Source organism: Perognathus longimembris, chromosome 28, assembly GCF_023159225.1.
Source record: "Perognathus longimembris pacificus isolate PPM17 chromosome 28, ASM2315922v1, whole genome shotgun sequence".
In the NCBI taxonomy this organism is placed as follows: domain Eukaryota; kingdom Metazoa; phylum Chordata; class Mammalia; order Rodentia; family Heteromyidae; genus Perognathus; species Perognathus longimembris.
In genome coordinates, this window is record NC_063188.1 from 21,139,967 (window position 1) to 21,162,238 (window position 22,272).

Sequence of the window (22,272 nt, forward strand, 5' to 3'; positions counted from 1 at the left end):
AAGATATTTGCTATGGTTGCTATCTCCATTCATCTGCCTATGTTTACTTGATAGATGTGCCGTTAACCCTTTTTAAGACCCTAATTGTCACCTACTTATAGAAAGAGTCGGGTATTTTTAGAGCTATTAGAGAACAAGAAGCTAAAAGTCTAAAGAGAGACCAATTTGAGTGCTGGTGCTTTTATTGAAAGATAAAAGTCCCATTATGCTTTCCTATTGAAAATACTTTTTCAGTTATTCTGCAGAATTCTGAAAGTCTAAATCTGGAAAGCTTTAATTCCATAAAAGCATTTGCTGAGCACTTAATATTATTGTTACAGGCATATTATTATACTGGCTTCTGTGGGAGATACCACAGAAGTAATATTTTCCATCCTTAAGTCTCAGATCAATAATAATCACGAAAATCTGAATAGATGAAAAGCAAATCCATAATGGTGTGTTCTAAACTATATACCAACATACCTAAGTCCTGAAGCAATATATCATAAGGAAAATAATCAGTACAAGTTAGAAGTATTTAAAGAAATTTTTTTCATAGAAACAGCTATGTTTTCCAAACTCATTGGCAATTACTACATACAGCAGTATACATCCAATTCTGATTTAGATAAGGAGCTGGGTTTGGGGAAAAAATTATTGTCACCACCATAATTTTTATCCTATCTGAACTGGAAGTTGGGAATTGGGATTAGCATTAGTAATGTTTAATGGGCTCTCTAAGGAAAAGCACTGCAAAGTAAAAACTAACAAGTTCCCTGGGAAGATTTTGTGAGTAACCAAGCTCCTCTTCTATATATTCAATACCTCACCTGAATAGAACCCAATTGATTACATCCTTCCCTGTAGGCAAATGCATCCGTGTTGGCCAATCCCTTTCTGATATTTCTGTGATTGTTACTGTCTGCTGTCTTTTCAGATGGCTGCCCAGGGCTCTGCTTTGGAAATGGGAGGTGTACCCTGGATCAAAACGGTTGGCATTGTGTGTGTCAGGTGGGTTGGAGTGGGACAGGATGCAACATAGTCATGGAAATGCTTTGTGGTGACAACTTGGACAATGATGGAGGTGAGTCACTTATAAAATGTTAATATAAGAAAAGAATAGCCCAGTCTCTAGCACAGTAGTAACCAACTTTGTCACATGAACATTAAGAATTTTAGGTTTAAATTATATGTAGCCATGTTATTTTTGTCTCGATAATGTTTAATATATATTGATTATTGACTATTTACTGTAGCTAGGTGTTATCCTAAACTCTTTACATACGTTATATGCTATTTAATTATCACAATAACTCTATGAAGTACAGGTACTATTATCTTCCCTATTTATACATAGGAAACCAAAGGCTCTGGGTAAGTGACTTATCCAAGGTCACACTGGGAGAAAGTAGCAGACCCAAAGTTTCAATTCAGGATTCATTTTCATAAGTAATACACTATCCAACACAGGATTAACTATGATAAATTAGGTTAGCATACCCCTGTTCAAGCTGTCGGATGTTAGTGTACTTTATACTATATACACTACAAAATGTTTTCTTTGTTCTCAGTCATGTAGCGCTCCCTTTCGTGTCTCTACCTTTTAGCAACATTATCATTCACAGGACACTGAATTATAACATGATTGCTTTTCTATATTTAAGTGAAATGATTCACATGATGTTTTATATATTGTTATGTTTATTGAGACATAATATCTGTACCAATGTATGGGTTACAGTATAATTCAATAGCAGTGTATGATGCACAATAATAACACTAAGACAATAAGCACTTCTACCTTCTCAAATATTAATTATTTCTAGTTATCTTATAATCTATCTAACACTATTATAATCAATATTTATATTCCTGCATTATAGAAAACCAGCAATAACTCTTTCTATCCATCTATGTTTTGGTGCCTTTACTGAAATACATTCTGCCCCCCTTCCTCTCCTTTCTGTCTTTCTCAGGCTCTAAAGAACACTATTTAATTCTGTTGTTCAGTATCAAGTTTGCATGACCATGATACTATAAAAGTCACTTTAAAGTCAGCTTTGAAGTTACAAAGTAACCGCTATTGTTTTAGTGAAGCACCTTCTACATTCTACAATCAGACCTCAAAACAGCCCACATCACCCCTATACCTTCTGCTCAAGGATATACTGTCTTAAAAAGAAGTAGATGATTAAACAACTCCTCAGTTTTCTATATTGCTGAGACAATTGCATCCCTTGAAATTTGAATCCAAACATTGGGCTTAAATTAATCAAGAAATAGTTATGGCTTAAGCACTAAATTGAATGTAAGAGTTGCTAGAACAAACTAATATGGGATTGATAACAGTGTTAACTGTTTAATAAGGCAGTTATAAGTATTAAACAAGATAATTCAAGTAAACCACTTAAAAGATAATAACATACCATGAACACTTACATACACAAACAACACACAAACTAGTATGGGATTGATAACCGTGTTAACTGTTTAATAAGGAAGTTATAAGTATTAATGAGATAATTCAAGTAAACCACTTAAAAGATAATAAGATACCATGAACACTTACATACACAAACACACACACACACATACATACATACATACATACATACATACATACATACATACATATATACATACACACAATTTAGATGATTTTCTGAAGAGACCATTTACCAACTATATAAATTGAAAACCTCACTTGGAAAGCCAGGGCAATATTTTTCTATTTTATATACAGTGATCAATTACTTAGTTGGCTTTTACAACCCTCCAAGACTCATCTTTATTTTTTTCTTCCTCTTCTTTATGTACTTCTCTACACTCATCAATTCACTGTCCATAGTTTAATTCTTAACTCAAGCCGCACTTCCCATGGAACTTGATACTCAGAGGTGAATCTCCCCTGGTGCTTATTAAACAAGCAGTTAATTATATTCAGACTTTACATTTTTCTTGGTACATGTCAAGCATGACCCATGTTCCACAGTTATATGCTCATTATAATTAACAATAGTGGTACTTCACTTATATTCTGGGTTAACTATGTACAAGGCATTGGGCTAGGCCCTTAATGTGAGTTGTTTCATTTAATTTCTAATGCTGTAGGATATATTATTGGGACCACTTTACAAATGAGATAACAGAGGTACAGAAAAGTTAAATAAGCTGCTAAAGATTACTTAGCAATCAAATGATAGGTCCAGGATGTACAGTATAGGTGATCTACCTTGTTGTAGCAATAGAGATTTCTCAGCTGATGTATGGATTGAAAGGTTATGTATAGTTAGAATTCCTGACTCAGTTTAGTTTCAGCCAAACTAAATTTCCAAACAATAAACAATTAAATATTTAATTTTCAAATATTTCATGGCTTCAAGGTCACCTCAAGGCTGTCTGAAATGTTCCTTGAATAGATCAATTAAATATTAATGAATTAATAAATTATCAGTTCTCTTTTTCTGTGATATATATGGATAAAGAAAATATATGGAAGATTTTACCGACCAAGCACTGACCTCTGATAGTCCCTTTAAAAACTGTGTATCCATATGCAAATTAAAAACCAAAGACCTGATATCAACTTGTGTTTTTATGAGTGTTGCTTTATGTAACACTTGTAGAAAGCTCCTTGAGAGTTTCAATTACCGTTTTGCCTTTAGTAGGAGTAAGGTGATAATGATGATGAATATAGATTCAATTCTATTTTTCAATAGAAAAATAGAGAGAATAACATCTGTTAACCCTAGAAATAAGATATTAGACTAATAATTACATTCTTATAATATTTATTACCCCTAAAGAATACATTTAGTTCTCTGCATTTGGTGATCTCAGCTTCCTTTTCTTACCAGAATGGCTGGATTCATTTAGCTAAATATGATTAATATTTTCATACTTGTTTTTATATGTATGTATATTTAATTAAATCAGAAAGTGTATATTGAACCTTTTTGAAAAAAGTGGTCCTAATTTTAAAAGTGCAATTCTTAAGAAATCTTCCAATCAAAAAATATTACTTTCAAGCAGTTGTTTCAAGTGGCTTCTACCTGATTACTGCATATTATAACTGATACTTAAAGGATGCTAGGGTTATTTTGCATCCTAATCGGCTTTGAATATTCATTAACATTGCTGTTCCTTCCTGTAGCCTTGACTTTAGTTACACTCTGATTCAATGCATTGTGACTCTTAGTAACTAATTAGGCTCCGTTGAATATGTGGGTGATACAACGTCTGTACAAGCTACCTAAGAGATCCTCAAACACTGAAACAAAACAGAATAAATCATCTTTGGATTTTCTTTAACATGCAAAAAAGGAAACTCTTAGCATGAAAAGTGATTACTGAGGTAGACATGATCATACACACTTGTAATCCCAACACTGAAGTAGAAGGATTTTGAGTTCGAGCAATCATCTTGGGCTTTACAGCAAGTTGGAAGCTAGCTTGACACTATCACAAAAATATTTTTAAATAAAAGAAAAAGAGAGAAAAGGGAAGAAAGATACAAAGAAAAGAGAGAGAGAAAGAAAGAAAGAAAGAAAGAAAGAAAGAAAGAAAGAAAGAAAGAAAGAAAGAAAGAGAGAGAGAGAAGGGAGAGAGGGAGGAAGAAATTAGGAAGGAAGGAAGGGAGGAAGGAAGGAAGGAAGGAAGGAAGGAAGGAAGGAAGGAAGGAAGGAAGGAAGGAAGGGAGGGAGGGAGGGAGGGAGGGAGGGAGGGAGGGAGGGAGGGAGGGAGGGAGGGAGGGAGGGAGGGAGGGAGGAAAGGAAGGAAGGAAGGAAGGAAGGAAGGAAGGAAGGAAGGAGGAAAGGAAGGAAGGAAGGAAGGAAGGAAGGAAGGAAGGAAGGAAGGAAGGAAGGAAGGAAGGAAGGAAGGAAGGAAGGAAAGAAGGAAGGAAGGAAGGAAGGAAGGAAGGAAGGCAACTAATTATTATAGAAGGAACAAACCCATAAAATGCCTTGACTTCATGTATCCCTTTAGTCAACAAGGGCCTACTATGTGCACAGCCTTATGACTGAAAGAGACTTAACATTATGGTAAGCACATTTGTCAATTATGTGTGCTAATTTGTGGTCTCAAAAATATGATCACCATCCTATTTAGGCCCTGACTAGCTCAGCTGCCAGTTTGTGTTATGTCTCCTGTTTCCTGACTCTGCTCAGGTCACCATCGCATCCCATTTCAACTCTCCATTAAAGTTGATCTGGTTTTTTTGAGACTATTTTTCTGCTCTTTCTTTACTATTCTCATGGCTCAGTTTCCTAACAGTATTAAATGTATTTGAGGCTGCAAGTTTCTGGGGGACATTTGTCTGCTTGTAGTCACTGGCTTTCTAATAAAGACTCCTGATTCAATCTCTCAAAACCTATTATCACCAAAACCTCACACATATCAATTAATATGAGAAAAAGGTTTGAATTCAAACCTTACCACAAATGCTTGTGCACACACGCACACACACACACACACACACACACACACACACACACACACCAGTGGTGAAAACCAGCATTATGAGGTAAACCATGTTAGGATAGCTATTAAGAGAAAAATTAGGGATTAGGCATGTAACTCAGTGGTGGTATATAGCTTGCTTAGCATACACAGGCCTTAGGTTCTATCCCCAGCACTACAAAATAAACCTTGAATTTTAAATCATGCCTAAAGAATCAAATAAATCCGAATGTTTCAGTTGGATTAATGAGTACAAGGTAAAAGAAAACCCAAATGAAACAAAAGGAAATAGAAGTGGCATTTCTTATCATAGGAATGCAGTTCTCAAACATAAAAGTAAATAAAGAAACCCAATAGAAAAAAATGGTAAATTTAACACAAAAATTCACATTTTAAATATGTTTGGCTAAATCACCAGTATCTAAATATTTGGAGGTATCAAAAGTTCCATTGTTTGGTACAATAACCACTCACCACGTGGGAGTATTAAAATTAACTAAAACTGTCAAGTACACAATAGCTGCATGAGGAAAGTGGCTTACTGTGTTAGATAGCACAACACTGAAGCGTTCCTAACTTGGAATTTTATTATTTTATTGGATAGTACTCATTCAAATTTTAAGTCCAGTGTTTACCTTTCACTCAAACATTTCACACTGAGTGCCTGATTTTCCATTCATTCATTACTATTCTTCACAAAGTATTGTACTTGTCACTGGGAAGAAAATTGTAAACAATGCAACTCATGTCTCCATAAAGCATATTGTCTAGCAAGCAAGACAGAATTAAATAAGAATTCATGCCAAAGGTTATGTATTTAAAATTTTGAACAATGATATAAAAATCTGTGGGAGGGCTGGGGATATGGCCTAGTGGCAAGAGTGCTTGCCTCGTATACATGAGGCCCTGGGTTCGATTCCCCAGCACCACATATACAGAAAATGGCCAGAAGGGGCACTGTGGCTCAAGTGGCAGAGTGCTAGCCTTGAGCAAGAAGAAGCCAGGGACAGTGCTCAGGCCCTGAGTCCAAGCCCCAGGACTGGCCAAAAAAAAAAAAAAAAAACATCTGTGGGAGACATACATGCCAGAGGACATAATCATATCTGAGTGGTTCAGAAGAATATTCAGAATATTCAACACCTAGGAAACAGCATGCACAAGTGACCTGAGGTAGAAATGTACTAGGCTCTTCTAGGAAGTCATTATCGGTAGAACATAGTAAGTTAGGGATATGTTTAGTATATAAAGGGGGTCAGGGGCCAGATCACACAGAATACTATGAGATTTGTAAGATCTTCAACCATCAATAAAGATTCCATTTTATTATTTCTAGTTATGGAAGTATAGTAAGCTCTGATGCTATGGGAATATTTTGAGGTTGGAAAGACTAAGAGATTAAAATGGATAAGAAAGTTTTATCAACATCAACACGTCTTTTTCTCTAATCCTTTAAACATTTGTCATACGTTTGTCCAAGCTTCTTTTACAACAACTCTTTCTGTGATTTAAATTTATATTCATTGGCAAAAATCAATAAGCAAATTACCCAAAAGAGAATGAAAATTCACCATTAATTATAAGTAATAGCTATTTGCAGGCCTCTCTTTCAGTATAATGTTCTGGATCTAGAAAACAGTGCCAAGGGTAAATTATGAACATGTATAAACTCATGAATCAATGAACTTCATGTTTTGAATGTCACAAAAATATGGCAGTGTTTAAAAATAAGAAAATAAAAGGCAAGGCATAATGATTTGATAGCATTTTCTCTATTTAAAGGCAGGATGCCTTCTCCCCATATGGTTTTGAGATATTGTGTGTGATAAAAGACCTGATAGAGACATATTTCTAACTATTCTAGTCTAACCTTTTCCTTCTTATTTTCGAACAGTGTATTTATTAAACAAATCTATTTATTTCCAAACAATCTATTTATTGTTATTTATTGGTTATGAAAATCTAAAATGCCACAGGCTACCAATTAAGTATAGAAAGTCTATTGTATAACTGAGTTTATCACTCTCATTTGGTATTACACATTATCAACTAAGCCTGGTAATACTTAACCACTTGAATACCTTTACAATTGTGAAAATAAATAAGAAAATGCACCAAATAAACTGATTTAATGAAGATAGAAGAACATGGTATCAATGAAAAATTGATTACCACATGCATTAATTACGTTTATTAAAATCTAGGGGCTGGGGATATGGCCTAGTGGCAAGAGTGCTTGCCTCGTATACATGAGGCCCTGGGTTCAATTCCCCAGCACCACATATACAGAAAATGGCCAGAAGTGTCGCTGTGGCTCAAGTGGCAGAGTGCTAGCCTTGAGCAAAAAGAAGCCAGGAACAGGGCTCAGGCCCTGAGTCCAAGCCCAGGACTGGCCAAAAAAAAAAAAAAACTAGGCAAATTTACAAATGTTATAAGAATAGGAGTTTAAGGTTTGACAGACAACTATTCTACAACTTACAATAAGGTTAAACTTCAATTTGGTTCCTACACAAACGTGACAAGCACTGAGTCAGTGAATTTCAAAGAATGAAAGTTTCTGTAGTATTAATGTCTATCTAATTAAAGTCATATAAGACCCTACCCATGTGACAACCTATACAAATATTATAAAGAAAATGAATACATTTCAACCAATGAAATGTGCTATATACAGAAATTACTTGTCCACCATTCAGTGTTAAGACAACTCCGATAAAAATGAGACTGAACATTGTAGACCATTGGCAGCAACCACCAGAACTCTTACCACAAGACCACAGAGTATTTGTCCTGTGTCTTGCTTATTTCTCTAAGCACAATGTTGCCTGGTCTATAGTCATACCACCCTAAATACATTCAAAGTGATCTTTATGATTATTAAAGTGTATGATCATTATAGCTCTTTAGAGTAGATATTATTGTTACCCATATCTTTTAGATGCAGAAATCAAGAATCCAGAATGAAACTATCAGAATCATGTAGATCTTAAGTGGTAAAGTCCAGATTGGAACCAAAGTATTTTGGGTTTTTGTTGGTTTTTTTTTTATATATTTTATTATCAAACTGACTTACAGAGAGGTTACACTTTCATACATTAGGCATTGGATACATTTCTTGTTAGGTTTTTTTTCACTTTACTTCATTTTCTCTAACTTACATGTAGTCAGGCACTTGGAAATCCTACAGCCTGGTTAGTCAATATCAGTAAGATTCACTGCTTAGTACATGAGAATTGCAATCAGAACACTATATGTTTCTGACTCCCAGATTACTTACAGCTGCACAATCATGTTTAGCATTCCTTTATTTATTTATAAAATTAAGATTAATAAGAATAACTACCTACCCAGCACTGGTGGCTCACACTTGTAATCCTAGCTACTCAGGAGGCTGATATCTGAGAATCAGAGTTCAAAGCCAGCCTGGGCAAGAAAGTCTATGAGATTGTTTTTTCCAACTAAAGACTAGAAAACCGGAAATGGCACTATGGCTCAAAATGGTAAAGCACTAGCCTTGAGGAAAAACTGCTCATGGGTCAGCACCAAGGCCCTGAATTCAAGCTCCACAACTGACAAAAAGGATATTTACCTAGCATGGTTGTTACAAAGATTAGTTGAGATGATGCACATGGAAGTACGTGGGCCTGGAAAATATTAACTAATATATACATGGTTCCAAAATCTTTATGATAGCCTACCAATGCTTCTTCCTGCCCAGAACAATGCCTAGATATTATCCACCTATGCTAGCCTTCCTGGTAGCTAAGATTACAGACATATGCCACCATGTTTAGGTCTTTGAAAACATGTCTTGTGGAATTTCTTCCTGGGCTTCTTCAAACCTTGATCCCAATAATCTCAGCCTTCAACATAGCTAGGATTGAAAGTATGATCAACTAGTGCCTTGCTATTTTTTAATTAATTTATTTTTATTGTAAAGATAATAGATAGAGGTGTTACAGTTACATAAGTCATGTAATGAGTACATTTCTTTTTGTACAGTGTCACCTCTTCCCTCTTTTCTCCTAGTTCTTTCCCTCCTGATCTCCCTCCCCTACAATTTGTGTAGTTCATTTTCAACATAGTGTCTCATGAGTATCACTGCTGCATTTGTCCCAGCATTTCTGTGCTCGCCTTACAAGCTATTTATTTTAAATCAAGATGATAATATGGATACTGGCCCTAAAGGCTATGTAAGTAAACACCTTTCACGTTTAGGAAAACATTGTTCTTTTTGTTTTTCCTTATATTACTTATGTCCCTTTTTCCATTCTCTTTTTCAATCAAGGGAATACATTTAAGAGGCAAAGGTTTAATGCTGATGACTTAATCACATAGCAAAAACCAATGTCCTAATTTTTCATCACCACCAGTGGAGCCAATTGACATAGTCCCATATCAACTGGCCAAGCTAAGACCTATGAATACCGTGCTTAGTCCTTCAAGACAACGTAACCGCCACCTAACTTACTAAATTTTATTTTTACTCCCTTAAAGAGAGAAGCCTCAAAATAAAAAAGCAAAAGCAGTTAACGTTTAAAATGTTCATACTTTACACCCTGAGTCTGAGTGTCAGTATGGTGCCACAAATTCCAGTTTGGAACAATAAAAGAACTGTTAATACAAAAAAATACACATCCAGTGTGACTATCATTTGCATGTCTTTGTAACAGTCTAGATATACTGTTTGGTGTGTTACCTAATGTGATAATTGGTAAGTAGATCTTTATCCATGTACTGGGTGTGTCAATGAATTATAATTTCGGTTTGCATGTCATTAATCGTCTAACTGAATGCAGCCTGTGTATGTTCAAGAGAAGTCTTGCTGTTTTTTCAGAAAGCAGATGTCTTAGAGGGTCAGCTCTGAATAATAGCTAATTGCTAAATTTATGAAACATTACCTTGAAATCTCCAATACATACCTACATGAGAATTAGTCTCAATTTTGATTTGGTTCTGTTTTAGAGTACAATTTTAAAAATGATTTGGGAGGGGCTGGGGATATGGCCTAGTGGCAAGAGTGCTTGCCTCGTATACGTGAGGCCCTGGGTTCGATTCCCCAGCACCACATATACAGAAAATGGCTAGAAGAGGTGCTGTGGCTCAAGTGGCAGAGTGCTAGCCTTGAGCAAAAAGAAGCCAGGGACAGTGCTCAGGCCCTGAGTCCAAGCCCAGGACTGGCAAAAAAAAAATGATTTGGAAATTAGTATTTTTTAATCAAGATTTATCATAACAAAATAAAATTGTATAGGTTATTGAACAAAGCCTATGGATATCCAAACTGCATTTGTTCATTTTTTCCTGGCACCGCATTAGGTGATTCTACATATATAATCTCAACTATAAAAAGTGCACTATTTGGGTTTTTTTTAATGTAAGTTTAAAGTAACTGGCTATTTTAAATGCAGTTTTTCATTGTTTAGTGTATTATATACCAATTCCAGTCATCAGAGAACTCTTCTAATCAGCCTGATAGTTTTGCCAGCTTTTTAGTGCATCCAGATGTTTAATTAGCAGAGTAAAGAGATAATGTGCTAATAAGAGGCTGAGAATAACATATTGGAGGGAGAGGTGATAGTGGCTTCTAAAACCCATAAAAAAGAAAAGGTCTGTTAATATGTTTTGCTGAATGAAGGACGAAACAGAAGGAAAGAGGAACTTCTTTTTTAAACAAATCCGTACTAAAAAGTCAGCCATCACTGAGAAAGAAATATGTATACTGAAGAAATAGACACCAGAGCAAAAACATACCAAACAAACAGGAAAAGTAAGAAAGAAGCAAAGTGCATTTTAAATCAAAGTACTATCTATAGTACAGGGAATTTGAAAGGACCACATGTGGGGAAAAATATTTCCTGGGTGCCCTAGAGCTACTGTTCCAAATGCCTATTCTGCCTGCTCTCTTGGTATTGCAGGCTTTCATTGCCCCCAGCTGTGGTACACCCTCCCTCCCTCTCAGTCAACAGGAACAGCCACTGGGGGAGAGAGAGCAAGCAAAAGAGATGCAAGAAACCAGAACCAGGAATTTTCATCCACAGATTTACAGAGTCACTGATCTATCTGAAACTCCCTATTCCACTAAAAGCTAAGAAGATTAGCATCTTCATATTTACCCTTGTTAAACAACTAAATTAGAGCCACTTGCCTGCTTTAAGGACCCTGGAAAGGTTTTGATAGTTTTTTGCTCATTGGGTACGGAATGAAGTGTCCATATGCTCAGTTAATCACTCAACCACTTCTCTTTGCATGCAAGTGTCTTAGAGCACTTCTTATATTTCACTGGTATAGAGTGATCTGATTACACACCTATTTTTCAAATGAAGCACTGAGCTCCTAGAAAAGAGGGGGGGGGGCATCTTTTTCTCTCTTCACCTCCCCAAAGACCTAACAGTGTTTTACACCTATTAGATTCTCAGTAGTCCCTCCTCCTCCCATAACTCTTGAGCCTGACAGCAGTGCTCTATGGAGAGTAAAAGCTTTTATGTGTTTTCCCCCACTTGATGCAACACAATTCAGGAATCTGGAGCAAATGATGAAGGACAAGGAAATGAAAGTGATTTGTCACTCATATATCTCAGATTTCACAATAATCATACCAAAAATCTGCTTTGAGTTCTAAGTAAACTGTAGTTGCTTCAACAAATTCATTTTAAAAATTATTTATATTTAAATTATCTTTAAGTAGTTGTACAACTAAGTACAAATTTCTTTAAAAAAAAAAAAGAAATTTTGTAACTTTAGCGTGCTTTAGAATCACCAAGATAAAGTGTACATGATCCTGGCCTCTATAGAAATTCTAATTCTGTGGAACTCAGGTATATGCACATATAATGAGCTAACCCAGGTCCTTGAGTGCACAGTAGAAAATCACTTCTCTAGATATTTTGGCACCAAGAAAATCTCAGCGTCTATTTTGAGAGTTACTAAGATACAACAATAGTAGGGATTTTAAAAAATGCTAATTCAAATTGAGTGCTCAAAGATATGCTAGGTATGAGGAGTTTTTTAAATCACAAGAAATGTTTGTATTTATAAGGTAGAGCCTCCCTGAATAAGAAAACTTCTGAAGAATGTTACTTAACAGAATACTCTGCCTAAGAGCTAAACTATAACTATATAAATTATATTCTCCACGTAATAAATGGCAGAGAATTTAAAAAAGACTGATATATGAACAAAACAATTTGAATTTCTGAGGTATCAAATAAACTTGAATAAGTAATAATTCATGAAGAAAAACATGGAAATTTAACAGATTTTGAACTGGAAATATAATTGGCTAATTTTATATTTAACATTTTCTCCATTTTCTCTACTGCAAACTATTTTGTTTCTAATCTTAAACATAATGCTAATATTTGGTTTGTTGGTTTTATTTTATCAGATGGTTTGACAGACTGTGTGGACCCTGACTGCTGTCAACAAAGCAATTGTTATGTAAGCCCCCTCTGTCAGGGCTCACCAGATCCTCTTGATCTCATTCAGCAAAGCCAGCCCCTCTTCTCCCAACACACTTCAAGACTCTTCTATGATCGAATCAAGTTTCTCATTGGCAAAGACAGTACTCATGTTATTCCTGCAGAGATTTCATTTGACAGCAGGTATGTTTATTTCTGTTAGTACTTAATTAATGGTGGCTACATTTTTCTTTATCAGTGAAAACAAGACAACTTAAAAAGCAAATTCTTTCCCATTCCACACAGCTTATACTGATTTACTTTCTTAGGACTGAATGCCTAAGGCACTGTGGATGAGTTGTGGGAAAAAATCATTTCTAGAAATTCTGGATTACAAATGATATATTTGTTTCTGTTTTGTGTATGAAGCTTTAATGAGAAAATGAGGAGTTATTTTCAAATCCATTGTTTCATTTCTGATTCAACTCCTTGAAAAAGTGTTAAATTTTAAAAATGAAATTTTGAATTTTACTCTGTGATTAAAAAATGTTTGCATATGAAAATGTTGTAGGAATTTGGCATCCTAATATGAAATGCGAGATGTGGAAATCTGTTTGAGGAAAGCTCAAATGCATGTATAGTAACACTAGATATGAGCCCAAACCCAACCCAGTGGGCAAAGGATTTTCTTACTAAATGAATTCACTATTTGAAGTATAATCATATAAATTTGCTTATTGGTATTCATTGCTTCACATACAGCGATGATATAATTTACTAATTGGCAGTACATATAGATAAGTCACTAAAGCCAACATTTCTCATCTCAAAAATGTCACTCTCCGTTCACTACATAAATTATTCCACTTGCTTCCTAGACAATCACAAATAGGAATTTTTTGACAGTTTCAAAATATCTGCCTAGGAGCTCCTATCTATATCCCACTCAGTTGTAACCTGGTGGGTACATAATCCTTGGTGGGTCAAGAATTTACATTGGTATCTGGGAAAATTACAAACAAAACTTTTACACAGTAGGAAAGGAAAATATAACAATATGCATGAAATTTTTACTCAACTTCTTTCCCTTCAGGTATGTACTAGAGCTCTTACTAAAAATAAACACTTCTTCATTATTTTATTGCCAAGGAGTGATGATTTTACAGAACCCCAAATACAAATGTCAATATATCAGAACAGACTTTTCTTTCAGAGAATCTAGTCAAAGCTTCCCTTCTTTTAAAAGAATCAATGATCCTAACATTGAAATGTTTCTCCTAGCTCCAATAACTCTTAGGTAACTTTTGGATGGAATGTATGTAAGTAATTATTTTGATACAGGAAATATATTGTATACCAGAGGATCCAAAAGAATAAAGTACAGTCATTATACCCATTTACGGAGAAATTAGTCCTGAAAAAGACACACACAGAAAGAGAGAGAGGCAGAAAAGGAAGAGTTTCAGAGAGGGGAGAAGATGGAGAAGCAGAGTTATGGAGACAGACAGGGAGAAGGAGAGAAAGAGAGAGAGAAAGAGAGAGAGGAGAGGAGAGGAGAGGAGAGGAGAGGAGAGGAGAGGAGAGGAGAGGAGAGGAGAGGAGAGGAGAGGAGAGGAGAGGAGAGGAGAGGGAAGAAACAGTAATCTCCATGACATAAAGATGTGATGAATGACAGACTGAACTCAAATAAGAAGAGAAAGTCAGGACCTGAGAGAGACAGAAGACAAGTTATTGTGACCCAGAGCATGGCATTTAAGCAATAAACTTAGAAAAGTCAGGACCAACTTAAACCCCTGTGGTTCAGCTTCATGCTTCAGCAGTGCTTGCCAGCCGCTTACAAAATGAATAAACCTATTACTTGTGGTGGTTAATGCCCTTCGCCTCCTCCTGGTTTGATTGAGTTTTCCCATTCTTTTGTAAAATGCTCCAAGTTATCATTTGGCTTGGCAAGTCACATTTAAATTCAGAGCGATGGGTCTCCATCCAGGGGCCTCAGCTATTACGGTCCATTCTGTTAGAAAAGGTACAAACCTTTTCTAAGGAAAGTCACTGAAGACAAGCAATCTAACGATATTTTCTCTAAAAAATGGATTCTTTTTCTTGTGTTCTCCTTGGGCAAAATAAGTCCAATTCTGGCCATATATATAAATAATAACAGTTACAACCTCTTACATCTATATTGTACGTTTAGTTTGCAAAGCAGTCATACAGTATGCCATTGTGTCCTCACAGTATCCCTTTAAAATAGGTAATTGTTTTAGATATATTTTATATATAAGGAAACTGAGGTTCAGAGAGACTAAATAATGTGCCCCAAATCACACAGACAGCAAATGTGCATTGTAACAAGCAAGTCCTGTAACTGTTCCATTATGCCACTACTGCCCCATTTCAACTTGTCCTTAAATCAGTCTGGCAACATGAACCAAATTTATCCTAGGTAAATGGCATCTGGGTCAGCACAAGAAAGTTGGAAACCAAGTTGTTTAAAAAAAAAACCTCCAGTTCAATTTAATACTTTACAGTGACATTATTTACAAAATTGGAAGTTGTGCTTTTGGCTTACAAACTACTTTTTTGTAGAGCACAAGCAAATGACCAGAAGTGAATGCTTTGTGGTGTATAAATGGTTATTTTCCACTTGTTACATATCAAACTTCACCATAAGCTTTTACATGTGATATTTAACTTAATGCTCACAAAACTGTGTGATACAAATGGTTACTAGCTCCACTTTTCAAGTGAGGAGGTAAGAACTTAAATGTGAAGACCTTCAGGTCACTACGAATATGTGTCAGAGACAGAATTTGAACCCAGGCAGACTACTGTTGAAAGTCTGATCTCTTAAGAACTATAACCAATGCAACAGCAATACTTACAAAACTATATAGTGTAAGCCAACTGTACAACTCATGGGGGAAGAGGGAAATGGGGAGGGGGGAGGCGGGGCAAAAATGAGGGAGGAGATAACAAGTTGGATAAGAAATGTACTCACTGCCTTACATATTAAACTATATCCACTCTGTACTTCATTTTGACAATAAAGAAAAAATCCATTCTGAGACACTGGCTACTTAGGGCTCTCATACATCTCTGACTTTGGAGCTGCTTTCCCCAGACATATCTAGGACACCTATGTGTCATAATCAGACAAACCACTTTGTTAGTTTTTTTGTTTTTGTTTTTGCTACATGCTTGAGAGGAAGGTGAAGAGGCAGGTATAGAAAGCATCAGTAAGAGACTTATTTACCTACTGGCAAAATGAGATCTGCACAGTAGACTTCATCTTGAGCTTTGCCACCCTCAGACACCTTAGTACTACAGATGGTGGCATGCAAGGGACAAACTGTTAGAAGGACACACAATGGTTCAGTTTCTGTATCAAGAGAAACTAAGCATTCTTGTTCTGAGTTTGCTGTGATGGTGTGTGACACCACATGTGACAGGTACTTACTTTGCCCCATGATGATGTAACATCAGTGTGGACATTTAACTTGACCACAGAGAAGGCTCCAGCAAAAATCAACTCACTGTTTTGTCTTACACAATTTACCACGTAACCTGAGTTTCTTCTTTTCTTCTATCTACAGCACACATGACTATAAAGTAAACCACATATTCCCCATGCCCTGTGTGACTTATTACTTTTTCATAATGTAAATAGGTGAACAGGAGTATTATTGATCGACAGTGTCTAAGCATTTAATCACTATTAATAATGTAGAAGGTTTTTATAAATATGTAGAAACAAGAGTACATTAAACTAAATGACAGCAGTAATTTTCAAAGCCAGACTTTTCACTCACCAACACTAATGGAGAAATGCATTAAAAAAATCTTCCAGGGCTAGTACAACCACTGACAGTAAGGTCTGGCCACACTCGTTTGTCTATTTTGTAATCATGACAGGCTGATCTCTACAACAATCCATGTCAAGTGTCTATTATCATAGTTTGCTTAAAATCAGCCCACAGATGTATTTTAGTTAGTCTGACATTTAGAGTTTAGAATATTTAACATAAAACATTCAGTTATATTCCTTCTGTAGAAAATCCATAAAGCTTGGAAACCCTGAGCCACAAATATGACATAAAAGGTCTGGAGCTAAGGACCAGCTTCTCCTCAAATGGGAGATGTTAGTCCCTCTAACACATTGCTTTGCTTACATGTGGATTACTCGTCTTACTTCTAATGTTGTTGGTAGCCCTGCTGGAATTTGCATTTGTAAACTTTTTTCTATATAATTTATGTAGCTTTCCTTGGAAACATTTTGAGTGTGTGTGTGTGTGTTTGTATTTGTGTGTGTGTGTCTGTGTGTGTGTGTGTGTTAAGAGCTCTTTCTCAGAGGGCTTTTCTGAACCTCTTATCATTTTGCCCAACTTTATTATGTTGGTTTAAAATGTGAGAGAAGATGACTGCAAATGAAATAGAAATCATTTTAATGGAACAATAAATACTTCCACTGAACATCTGTGTATACTTCATAAATAAGTTAGTAAACACTTTTCCTCACACTGTACACTAATTAAAACTACCTGAATGAGAGGTTCCTAATTTATGGCATCTTAAATTTCATGAAACATGATAACAGATAATCCAGATCCCACTATGGTAACAGGAATGGATGTGGCCAAACATACAGATTTTATGAGAAAAAATATGTGTATATTGACAAGCATTTTATTATTAATATTACATAGAGTAAATTTTTTATTTTTTATTGTAAAGGTGTTGTACAGAGATGTTAGAGTTACATAAGTAAAATAATGAGTACATTTCTTTACAGTGTTACCTCTTCCTCCTTTTCTCCCGCTTTCCCACACACCCTCACCCTCATCTTCTCTCCCCTACCAAGTTGTCACATTAATTTCTGACATAGTATCTAGTGAGTATGGCTATTGTATTGGTTCACCCTTTATCCCAAGGATTCTGTGGTTCCCCTTCCCTTTCCCAAATCAGATAAACTTGAATATAAGACAAAGTATACTTAAATTAAAAAAAAACAGTAACCACAGAGAATAATCCATGGTAGAGGGGAAGGGAATGAAAGAAAAAACTGCAAAGAGTCCACTAAAAAACCCTCTTGTTTCTATATATTGGAGTTCATTTCAATTAGCTTCATTTTATATGGTCATATGTACATAGCTATTGGGCTATTGTGATCCTCTGCTAGGACTACCCTAGACATAATTATTGCAGTAAGAGAAACCATGAGGCCTATGTTTCTTTGTGCCTGGCTTTCATGATTTATATGCTTTTTTTTCCCCAAGTTTTTCCATTTTCTTATGAGTGGGACTATGTCATTTTTTTTTCTGATAGAAGCATAGAATTCCATTGTGTATGTATATCACATTTTCTTGATACATTCATCTACTGAGGGACATCGGGTTGATTACATATCTTAGCTATGAAAAATAATGCTGCAGTGATCATGGTTGTGCTGGTAGCTTTAGTGTGGCCTTGTTTGTGGTCATTGGGTAAAACACTAAACATAGAGCCTCCCCTATGACCCAGCAATCCCAATCCTGGGCATTTACACAAAGGACCACAAACTAGAGTAACTCTTAAGAATAATTTAAAGATCTCAAATTTCACTACAGTGCTTCTGAGTACAATCATGATATCTTCTGCCCACCAGTAGTGAAATGTCTTAGTTTAAAAGTTCTAGAATTGGGACTGAATTTAATACCACACTAACAGCATGACAGCCCTAAACAAGATGATAGATTAGTTTTAGTTCTAACTTTCTATGGAGTTGCTGCATTTCACTTTCCTGGTTTACAATGAAATATTGTACATCGTTTGCTTTGAATTACTCTTGAGGCTTATTCTTGGATTCTGTGAGGAGATGCACCAGGTCTGATTTGTTCTATTGTTGTTTCCACTATCCGTTCTTATGTGGCAACCCACTTCAAGTAGTAGATCGAAATAATTTGTTATTATTCTATCTCATTATTCTTTGGATCAGAAATTCAGAAAGGATAGCCAGGATGGCACATATCTGCTCTCAAGTGTCTAGTGACTCAGCTTGTATGAGTGAAATAGCTGGGACTGAAGTAGATGGACAGGAGCTAGGAATCTTTCTTTCCTCTCTTGGCACCTTGAGCTGCCAACTGGTGTGGTAACCACCCTTGGATTTGTTGGAGTTCCTTTGTGGTAATTCAGGCACAAAGACTGACTATTCTAAGAACATAAAATGCCAGATCTGGCTCTGGGTATGGAAATTACAATAGTATTTATGTCATATAATGTGTCAAAACAGTTGAAGAACTTATAGTCAGAGCACTCAAAGGTCAGGCTAGAGATCCCATGTTTTGTTAGCAAAAGTAGCAAATAGGGGCTGGGAATATGGCCTAGTGGCAAGAGCGCTTGCCTCGTATACATGAAGCCCTGGGTTCAATTCCTCAGCACCACATATATAGAAAAGGCCAGAAGTGGCACTGTGGCTTAAGTAGCAGAGTGCTGCCCTTGAGTAGAAAGAAGCCAGGGACAGTGCTCAGGCCCTGAGTTCAAGCCCCACGACTGGAAAAAAAATCAGAAGTAGCAAATGATTCTGACACTCTTTAATTGATCCTTTAACTTAGATCCTAACATACTACCTGGCAAAGAGCAAATGAAACTGAATAAGTGAACAAATGAGTTGCTTAGTTGTCATGATTTTTTAATATTAAGTGCTCTTCTCCCTAAGGAAAGTTTCATTTTGCTTGCTTAGAACATCTAGATGATATGAGAACCTACAGTAAGCCAATTCCCAAATGTATAACCAGTCTAAAGTTAAGATTACAATCCTCCAAATAGCACAGGAACAAAATTTGTGAAAGATGAGGAGATTAACTAATAATACCAAAGGAATTACTTGTTTATATAAACTTACAAGACCTTCCACCACTGTCACAGCTTGCCAATAATGAACATTATAACTGAGCATAAACATCAATAACTCATCCCTCAATGAGTTTTTTAAAAAGTCAAAATTTAGTACCAGAAGAAAAAGTAGAAACTAAGGAGCAATATCAAGAAATTGTGGTATATATATGCATTGGAATTACATCCTTTTATTAGAAATAATGGCATTTCCCCATTCGTAAGAAAATGGAAAGACTTGGGAAAAAAATCATACTAAGAGAAGTGAGACAGACTGAAGAAATATAAACTGTATGATCTCCCTTATTGGTAATAATTAGTTTATGTCTAGGATAGTCTTAGCAGATGATCACAACAGCTCAATAGCTAGGCACTCTTGCCACTAGGCCATATTCCCAGCCCCTATTTGCTACTTCTGCTAACAAAACATGGGATCTATAGCCTGACCTTTGAGTGCTCTGACTATAAGTTCTTCAACTGTTTTGACACAGTATATGACATAAATACTATGGCAATTTGCAAACCCAGACCCAGATCTGGCATTTTGTGTTCTTAGAATAGTCAGTCTTTGTGCCTGAATTACCACAAAGGAACTCCAACAAATCCAAGATGACATTGAGAGAAATGATCTCCAAAATATGGAAACAAGTGGTTTATCATTGATGTTATTTTCAACATACTATGTGAAATTATTTTCTTTCTTCTATTCATCTTCCCTATGATTTAGCCGCTGTTGTCACTGTATTTGATTCTGATACCATGGGTATTTTATATATGTCTGTCTGAATTAGGGAAGGGTAGGGGAACATTAAAATTGTAAGACAAGGGGTAGAAGGCAAACCAATGCAACAGCAATACTTGCAAGACAATATGTTGTAAACTAACTGTATAACTTAGAGAGGTTGGGTAGGAGGAAAGGTGGGAGAAAAATGAGGGAGGGGGTAACAAGTTGGACAAGAAATGTACTCACAACCTAACATTTGTAACTAACTGTAAACTTCATACTTCACCTTGATGATAGAAATTTAGAAAAAGAAATTTAAGTCAGTAGGAAAACTACTTTTAACTGACTCCATTTGGTATGTTTTATTATTGTGTCTCACTAGAAAACCAGGAAAATGTCCCAAAACAAATTAAGATTCAACAAATGCCTTAAGCATGAATTCTTGGCAATGTCTTTACCCAAGCTGTCTTCCTCTTTTCCTATACCCCACTCAACAATAAAACAGGATTCTTGCTCCCTATTAATCATGATACCTGGTAGTAGCCATAATTATTTATCATAATTTGTTTAATAAAATATTGTTTTCTGCACTTGGGGACATATAGCATTTCTCATTCTATTAATGGCACAGCAAGTTGTTAACCCAAGACTGAGGTTTAGGGAATGTTGCAGAAAAATGGTCTCTGCTTCAGAAGCAGCTAATCTTGAATAAAGACTGAGGCCTGAGAATAATGACACTTGTATGTTTCAAACTAGAAGACATCATTTTATGTTTCACTGCAAGCAAATGATAAATGTCCAACATGATAAATATGCTAAACTCCCTTAATTGATCAATATACAATCTGTACACATATTGTATTGTATGTTGTTTCAAATTATACTCTATAAATTTGTATATTTGCTATTTTATTCTATTAAAATAGGATGACACTTAACAAATCAAAAATGAATACTCATACCTGACAGATACTGATGACTATTTTAAATTTTTATCATATTTAGATAGTTGTACAAAAAGGTTTTATTTATTCAACATGTCAGTGTATGAGTACAGTGGATCTTGATCATTATCACAATAATACATTCATTCTTGAAAGTTCAATTTGAGTTATCAAACAAAAAATATTTTATTAGAGTGTATAGACTTGGAATTTGTCTTGAAGCTACAGTAACTTGAAATTTACAGGTTTAATCATTTCATTTTGAACAACAATAACACATAACATAAAGTAAATGTCTAATATAAAAAAATAAAATTTTGATTTATTACCAAGTTTGCAACAGGAAACACATAGGAAATAACTACTCCAAACTTTCACTTGGAGAAACACAGTAGTTTTGCATGTTGGGTTATATGGATAGTAGACTAATTACTATTTTACATATCTATTTCCAGAGTAAATAATGACTTTATATGTTCTCAGCAGGAGATAGTCAGAGATATCAGAATCCTCTGCCATTTTTATTTATTTAATTTAAATTATATTTTTCCTCTGCCTTTCTTACTGCAGCATAAAACTCTGATAGTAATTCATTTTAAAGACAATGAGAATATTATTCATTCATTAGTTCAACAAATATTTCTTGTAAACCCATTGTTCACCAAGAATTGTATGGACAAAGATAAACATATAAAGGAGTCCTTTTAGTCATAGATTTTACACTCTAATGACAGAGGTAGTCCAATAACAACATTTAATTATTATACATTCTGTATATATCAAAATGTCATGCTATATGCTCTAAGTGCATAAAATATTAAATACTAGCTTAAATCAAAAGAACTTCATCAAATAAATACATAAATATTATTTTAATTGAAGTAAGTTCACATCATCATGGAAC

General features: G+C 35.3%; 1 protein-coding gene across 6 annotated transcripts in view; it reads left to right on the forward strand.

The window, feature by feature from the left end:
- Positions 1–22,272, forward strand: part of Tenm1 (teneurin transmembrane protein 1) — a 786,931-nt gene that overhangs the window by 616,076 nt on the left and 148,583 nt on the right. For all 6 annotated transcript variants that reach the window (XM_048335936.1, XM_048335935.1, XM_048335937.1 and 3 more), the window contains 2 exons: positions 920–1,066; positions 12,824–13,040. In XM_048335936.1, the coding sequence (XP_048191893.1) occupies positions 920–1,066; positions 12,824–13,040 (364 nt within the window). The remainder of the gene's footprint in view (positions 1–919; positions 1,067–12,823; positions 13,041–22,272) is intronic.